At 44.3% G+C, this 8,018-nt stretch overlaps 2 protein-coding genes across 2 annotated transcripts; both read right to left on the minus strand.

The window, feature by feature from the left end:
• Positions 1-3,213: 3,213 nt before the first annotated feature.
• On the minus strand, positions 3,214-3,609 carry LOC121776730. The gene has a single exon (XM_042173925.1). It carries the CDS (start codon positions 3,607-3,609, stop codon positions 3,214-3,216), a length of 396 nt encoding a protein of 131 aa, XP_042029859.1.
• Positions 3,610-6,459: 2,850 nt separating this feature from the next.
• On the minus strand, positions 6,460-7,518 carry LOC121776928. The gene has a single exon (XM_042174088.1). The coding sequence runs from the start codon at positions 7,516-7,518 to the stop codon at positions 6,460-6,462; it is 1,059 nt and encodes a 352-aa protein (XP_042030022.1).
• Between the last annotated feature and the right edge of the window lie 500 nt (positions 7,519-8,018).

The following is an 8,018-nucleotide window of genomic DNA, read 5'->3' on the forward strand; positions in this document are numbered from 1 at the left end:
CTTAATCATACGTGCATCATAGAATTCACCCAACTTGGCAACACATGATATTTTAACGTAGCAACAAATCTGGCAGAACTGTGCAGTTAGTTTGTAAAAATCACCAAAATTCTATCCGACCTCATATGAAGCTAAAATTTGGTCACAATATAGTAGACACATTCAAGTTCATACATGTAAAATTTCACACCAAAATCATGTCATTTGGTCAGTCAAATCAATAATGAAACTCTCTGGTCGAACACAAAAATTCTGGCAGCACTGCGCAGTTCAATTGAAAAATTTACCAAAACTTCATCCGATGTCCAATGAGGCTGAAATTTTCACAAAACACAGAAGATACTTCAAATTGCATCCAGTTTAAAATTCACATCAAAATGATGCCATTTGGTCGGTCAAATAGAAAACGAAACTTTCTGGGCGAGAATACAAGTTTCTGGCAGAATTGCGCAGTCGACTTCAAAAATTTATTAAAAAATCATATTTCGTCAAAAGGGGCTGAAATTTACACACCACACAGAAACCACCTTGAAGTTTACTCAGGTAAAAATTCGAACTAAAATAAGATCCTTTGGTTAGTCAAATACACGTCGGAATGCACTGTCCGAACACCACAGTTTTCAGGTCACAAAATTTTGAAATTAGGGTTTCTTCCTCATTCAACCAAACACAATTTTTCATGCTTCCCACACACAAACATGCTTCAAAAGGTTCTCACAATCATGTTCTCATATCACCAATGAATCATTCACCAATGAATCATTCAAACTTTACACATATTCATTCACAATCGCATATTCACAGTTTTTCTCATACAAACACAAATTCCCACCGATTAATTTTGCGATCTGTGATTCCTACACTCACTATATGCATGAATGAATCAAGAACAAGGTTTCAATGGAGAAGATGAGGAAAATATTTAGTTATACCTTCTTGAATCGAAAACCAAACGGTAAAAGCAAATATTGATGCGATTCGTCGGGAACTCTTGAAAATAAAATTTCAATGGATGCAAGAACAAGGATGGAAGAAATTTTGGAGAGGTTGAAGAGAGGGAGGAGAGTGAGGCACAAAAATTATGAGGGAGAATGGGGGCTAGGGTTTAGTTTAGGTGATTATATAGTCCTAGGTTTAATCCCATTAATTAATTAATTAATTAATTATGGAGGAATAAAATAAAGGCCAATAAATATAATCCCACAATTAAAAAGAAGGTAAAATTTTGAAAATTAGGTTAATAATTTCAATAAGGAATTTATTTGGTATTTACTTGGAGAGAAATAGATTCACAATTTAGGAAAAAGTCAATGAATATTCCGTAAACAAGAGAACAAAATAAATTAAATCTCCAAGTAGGAAATAATGAGGGAAGGGGCGAAAATCTTGATGGTGTGCACAAGGAAATTATTTAAATCCTCAATTAAATAGAATATGATATAAATTTGGTAATTTCTTTATAGGAAAAGACTCCCATAAAATAGACAGCAATAAAATAGATTTCCCCCAAGGAAATTAAGCTAAAAAAAGTGTGGGATGGAGACACAGTAGAAGGAAAATATTCACATCCCCAATTAATTTGGCTTAGGTATTAATTTGGTATTGAATAAAGGGAATTCCACAAAATAGGAAACAAATATATTCTCCTCTACAAATAGGGGGGCGAAAATTGGCTTAATTAGCCACAAGGAAATAATGCAACTCTTAATTTAATTGGGGTGAGAGAATAAAATGGGCAAGATTTAATTGGATTTAAAATAAATGAAGGAATCAACAAGGTACAAAGTTTATCAAAGAAACTAATTCATCCTCTTAATTAAAGTAGAGGATATCCGAAACTCACAAAAATAATAGATTAGAGTTCGAGTTTCATGTAGCATAATTTAGGGATTTGGATTTAATTTGGATGAATATCCCAAAACAATTAATTAAATCCAAGAAAGAATAAAATTTCCAATAATTGGAGAGGCCGACAATAGCCACTTTATTTGGCTAGAACAAGATGCATGATCTTTATTTAAATTGATTCCCCACATTAAATATAACTAGCACTTCGTTCCAATTTCCCCATGACAATTTATTCCACATAATCAAACTCAATCACGTAGCAACAATTTAAATTTCATAAATGAAATTTCCAATCGACATATATTAAATAAATGTCACAAAATTTTGGATGTTACACATCTGCTGTATTGTACCAACGGGAAAATGGGAGTAGGTTTAGGAGCGTGAGGGGGAGATTGTGTTTTGGGGGGAGAAGATGGAGGATTTTGGGGTACGGGAGTCGGAGCGGGGTCCTTAGACCGGAAAATTCTGAGCTGGGCTTTAAGGGTGGCGTAAGCCGCCGCGGGATCTGTTTTGGTGGGTATGCTACGGAGGATATTCTCTAGGCGCCTCATGGCGGCCGGGTCCACTGTAGGAAGTGGAGCGACAACGCTAGGTTGTGACGGAGGGACTGTGGTGGTTGGTGTGGAAGGGCCGGGGGTTTCTGGTACTGTTTTAGCTGGGAACGGGGGTCTTCGGTCACCACTGCTGGTGCCGGCCCTTGAGGATGAGGAGGAAGTGCTGAGTTGAGTGATTTTCATTTTTGGTGATGGTTGTGGGTAATTTCTGTGGAGGGGATGATAACTTGGGAAAGGGCTTTGAAGCTTTGAGAGGTACGGATGAGAGCAAATTCAGTGTACTGTAGGCGGTTGGGCAAAAGTGAAATACGGTTCAGAAAGCTGCCTTTTATACCGAGATCCCGACTGTTGAGATCCCTGCGACGCTTCGAGTACAGACGCGCTTTTTCAGAGCGACAGCTGGCTTAGCTTCCCCGATACGCTTCCTTTCTCCAGTATGACTTTTCAATGCCGCAGTTAGCGCTCTCCGATACCTTTTCAATGAGTGCACGCGTCCTGTCATCATCTTGCCCTGATCAATTCAACCACTGTAACCCACCAATTAAATTCAATTTTCAACTGATCAAGTGGACAATTAATTCTAGATGAATACTCAATTATTAACCACTTGATTAGTTTCTTCCTTTTTTTCAACTTTTAATTTCCTACGAGTTTAAAACTAATAACACGAAAAATATTTACACTAACTACCAAGGACTTGACTGAGTGCCCTTAGGACGTTACTTGATCAGTTTTGTAGGTTTAGAAATTTGTTGCTTAATCAAGCAGACTACCCAAAAGTACCCAGTCACTCCTTTTACCTGTTTTACTAGCGAGAGTTAGGCATGAGTAGTGGAATGTCGTCCACGACACACGCCTCCATTCCATCTCTATATGGCTTCACCCTATGCCCATTCACCAAAAAGGAAGGCGAATCAGCATCACTTCCTTGGAGTTCGATTGCTCCATTTGCTCTGATGGCGATGATGGTATAGAGGCCGATCCACCTTGACCGCAACTTCCTAGGCATCAGCTTGAGTCTTGACTGGAAGAGTAGCATTTTCTGGCCCACCTTGAGCTCCTTCTTGCGAAGGTTCTTGTCGTGCCACATCTTTGTCTTTTCCTTATACCACATGGCAGAGTCGTAAGCATCAAGCCGGAGCTCTTCAAGCTCCTGTAGCTGTAACTTCCTTTCGCCAGCGCAAGTCTCAGCGTTCAAGTTCATCTCTTTGATTGCTCAGAAAGCCTGATGCTCGACTCCCACAGGCAAATGACACATCTTTCCGAATACCAGACGGTAGGGGGACATTCCAATTGGCGTCTTGAAAGTGGTTTTGTAAGCCCAGAGCGCGTCCTCCAGTCGACGGCTCCAATCTTTCCTCGTGGGGTTCACCGTCTTCTCCAAGATAGCCTTGATCTCTCTGTTAGATACTTCAGCCTGGCCACTTGACTGAGGTTGGTAAGGTAAGGATAGTCGGTGGTGGACGCCATATTTCCTCATTAAGGCTTCAATAGTCCTGTTGACGAAGTGAGTCCCTTGATCAGAGATGATGGCTCGCGGTACCCCGTACCGGGTATAGATGTTTGATTTTAAGAACTTGGCCACCTCCCTGGACTCAGACGTCCTTGTCACCTTTGCTTCTATCCATTTGGACACATAGTCCACTGCCACCAGAATGTAGAGATTGCCTTCAGATGAAGGGAAAGGCCCCATGAAATCCATTCCCCATACATCGAATATCTCGTATACTATTATGGGGATCTATGGCATCTCATCTCTTGCAGAAATTCCTCCAGTCAGCTGGCATCTTGGGCATCTCTTGCAGAACTCGTAGGCATCTTTATGGATGGAGGGCCAGTAAAAACCACTGTCAAGCACTTTCCGCTCTTTCTTCTTTCGACCAAAGTGACCGCCACAAGCTAGTGTGTGGCAGTGGACCAACACGTCCTCTTGTTCCCAATCTGGTATGCAACGTCGGATGACTTGATCCGCCCCCATCTTCCACAAATACGGATCATCCCAATAGAAGTATCGGGAGTCGATTTTGAGCTTCTCCTTCTGTGCTCTCGTGGCTTCATCTTTTCCGGGCAGCTCGCCCGTCACTAGATAGTTGGCCGTGTCCGCAAACCATGGCTCCTTATGCCTTTGATGGATCTCTCTTCCTTGGTCAACTTGATCAATCCTCTATGCTCGGTTGATCCACTGAAGTTCAGATGTTGCCTTGATCAGATATAAATGCTCCCCAGGGAAAGCGTCAGAGATAGCTTCCCCATTATCTTCTTGCACAATCCTGCTTAAGTGATCAACCACTTTGTTCTCGCTTCCCTTCTTGTCGACCGTCTCCCAGTCGAACTCTTGTAATAGGAGGACCCAATCAGACGCGGTTTAGACTCCTTCTTAGCCAGGAGGTATTTGATCGCCGTGTGGTCTGTGTAGACAATCACCTTCGCACCCAGTAGGTAGGGCCTGAACTTCTCAAAAGCATAGACCACTGGCAGCATCTCCTTCTCGGTGGTATCATAATTCTTCTGCGCTTGATTCAGAGTTTTTGATGCGTAAAAGATAACATAACTCTTCCCATCTGACCCAAGACCGCCCCCACTGCATAGTCTCTTGCATCGCACATCACCTCGAATGGGTGACTCCAGTCGGGGGCGCGGATAATCGGAGAGTTGATCAGTCTGTCCTTCAATAGCTGGAAAGCGGCTTTGCAAGCATCAGAAAATTTGAACTCCACATCACTCTAGAGCAGCCTTATCAAGGGTTCGGCTATCTTTGCAAAATCTTTTATAAATCGTCTATAAAAGCCCGCATGACCCAAGAAGGCTCTGATCTCCTTTTGATTTGTCGGATATGGCAGTTTCGCTATAACTGCCACCTTTGCTTGATCCACTTCAACCCCTCTGCTTGAAACCACATGGCCTAGGACTATTCCTTCGGTAACCATGAAATGGCATTTTTCAAAATTCAGAACCAAGTCCTTCTGCCGGCACCTTTCCAGTACTCTGTTTAGGCTATATAGCCCCTGATCAAATGTGTCCCCATCGACGGTGAAATCGTCCATGAAGATCTCTATGCAGTCTTCCAACAAATTAGAGAAGATGCTCATCATGCATCTTTGGAAAGTGTCTGGGCGTTGCAGAGGCCAAACGACATCCTTCTGTATGCGTAGGTGCCAAAAGGGCAGGTGAACGTGGTCTTCTCTTGGTCCTCTGGTTTCACCGCGATCTGGAAATAGCCACTGTACTCATCAAGGAAACTGAAATATTGCTTCCCCGCCAATTTCTCAAGCATCTGGCCAATGAATGGCAGATGGAAGTGATCCTTCTTTGTGGCCGCATTCAGCTTCCTGTAGTCGATGCACATCCTCCACCCAGTGACTGGATGTGTTGGGATCAACTCATTTTTCTCATTTTTTACATGTATTCCTCCTTTCTTCGGCACCATATGTACTGGGCTGACCCAGTTACTATCGGGGATGGAGTATATGATACCTCTGGAGACCAGCTTGACTATCTCCTTGAGCACCTCTTCCCTCATGTTGGGGTTTAGCTCCTTCCTCCAATCTGATGTGGTGCATGCACAAATCTAGGCTGATGCCCACCAGATCTGTCAGCTTCCATCCTATGGCTTTCTGGTTGCTCTTTAGTACTTCCAGCAATTTGTCTTCCTGCCCCTGGGTCAACTGACTGTTGATGATAACTAGCATTGTTTCGTCTTCCCCTAGATAGGCGTACTTCAAATGTGCTGGAAGTGGCTTTAACTCCTTCGCTGGTTTCGGCACTTCTGTAGGCAGTGGATTTTCTTCTGCTTCTCTTCTCAGTGACTTGCCTTGATCAGTCAACTTTTCGAGGCTAGACACTTGAGCCTTCCCACTTGACTCAGCTGGTCGCGGGCGCTCGCAAAAATTCATCATCGCTTTCGCGATGGCTTGATCATCCATTTTGCGGACTTTCATGGCTTCATACCATTCAGTGACTTCTCTCTCAACCTCTTCATCTGCAGCGGAGTCAGTGAACTGTCTCTATAGGAATTCCTCCTCCAGATATTCCTGTACTAGCGGCTCAGTCACATCTACTGAGTACACGTTCTCGCTGTCGCTAGCCTCTTTATAGCTTCATCAATATTGAACGTGAACTGCTCTCTATTGAAATCCAAGCTGATCGTCCCATTACGAACGTCGATTATGGTGCTGGCCGTAGACAGGAACGACATTCCCAGTAGAACTCCACTTGACTCCCTTGTTGCTGGCTCTGTCGTTTTGATGACGAAAAAGTCTGTTGGGTATAGAAAATCATTCACCTTCACGATTACATCTTCCAGAATTCCCTCCGGGTGAATGCAAGATGTGTCGGCTAGCTGTATCATGATATCAGTATCGACGAGCTTGGCCTCTCCCAGCTTCTTATAAATAGCATACGGCAGAACGTTGATGGATGCCCCTAAATCGCACATGGCGTGCTCCACTTGGATATCTCCAATAGAAATCGGGAGTGTGAACATTCCTGGATCGGTTTTCTTTGATGGGAGGTAGCTCCGCTGGATCACTGCAGAGACATTTTCTTCTGTAATCATTCTCCCGTCTTCATTGACCTTCCCCGCCAGGTAGTCCTTGATGAATTTACTGATCGGGGGCATCTTTAATGCCGTCAAGAGTAGCACCTTGACTTCCACATCTTTGAACATGCTGGCCACATCGATCGTGGCGTCTCTCTTCTTGGTCACCATTCCACGGTATGGATATGGCTTGACCTTCTCGGCTTCTTCTCCTTGACTCTCTCTTGTGGTCTCACTGCCCACTTTCGCTTTCCCTTTATCTCTTCCTTTGGCTTGATCAGCTCCACTGGACTCTCCTTCTTCTTGGTGGCTTGGTCCAGGTATAGACGCTGAGGACACTGCAGGTGGGCTGAGGCTCTGGTACACCTTCCCTGACCTCAGGGAGACTTCACTTATGCTTTCACGCCCAGGTTGCTGCACAGTAGCAGGGATTTTTCCTTCGTTCCCTCTCAGCTCTCCCAGCGACATTGCAACTTGAGACAGTTGCTTCGTAAGCATGTCCAGCACCGCCCTTTGCTCCTTCTGAGCCTCCTGAATTTCTCGCATCGCATCATTAGGATGGTGCGGAACTATCATTTCTCATTGACCTTCCTTGGGGTGCCGGTTGTATCTTTGGTTTGACGGCCCCCAGCATGGTTTGGCTGAGCGTAGTCGGACGGTCCATAGTGCTCTGGCTGGTACTGTGGTTGGTTGTGGTGTTGGTTGCCTCTTTGATGCGGTGGGACATAGCTAACCACCTGGTTGTTCGGTTGTCTCCCCTGGTTGCTTGACTGGGGGCCTTGATCAGTTTCTCTCCTCCTGTCTGCTTGACCAATTAGGTTGTCCTCCACTGGACTAGTTCCCTTGAGGTCCGCTTGACCAACTGCCTTGTAGTCCACTTGACCAGTTCGCTTGACCACCCTGCATTATGTTCCCTCCGTTGTTTGATCTGTCTTGGTTCCGAGCGGGCCAATTGGGCTGCCCTTCAGAGGATTGTATTTGTTGCGTGGACGGTTGAGGCGGTTGGCTTTGGTTCTGATCACTCCACCTAAATTGGGATGGTCTCTCCATGGAGCATCCCTCTGCTTTCCTTGGAT

Source organism: Salvia splendens, chromosome 1, assembly GCF_004379255.2.
Source record: "Salvia splendens isolate huo1 chromosome 1, SspV2, whole genome shotgun sequence".
NCBI classification, from domain to species: Eukaryota; Viridiplantae; Streptophyta; class Magnoliopsida; order Lamiales; family Lamiaceae; genus Salvia; species Salvia splendens.

Excerpts from the sequence above, each read along its gene's own strand:
- LOC121776730 (XM_042173925.1), bottom strand. The coding sequence starts at position 3,609 with ATGAACTTGAACGCTGAGACTTGCGCTGGCGAAAGGAAGTTACAGCTA.
- LOC121776928 (XM_042174088.1), bottom strand. The coding sequence starts at position 7,518 with ATGATAGTTCCGCACCATCCTAATGATGCGATGCGAGAAATTCAGGAG.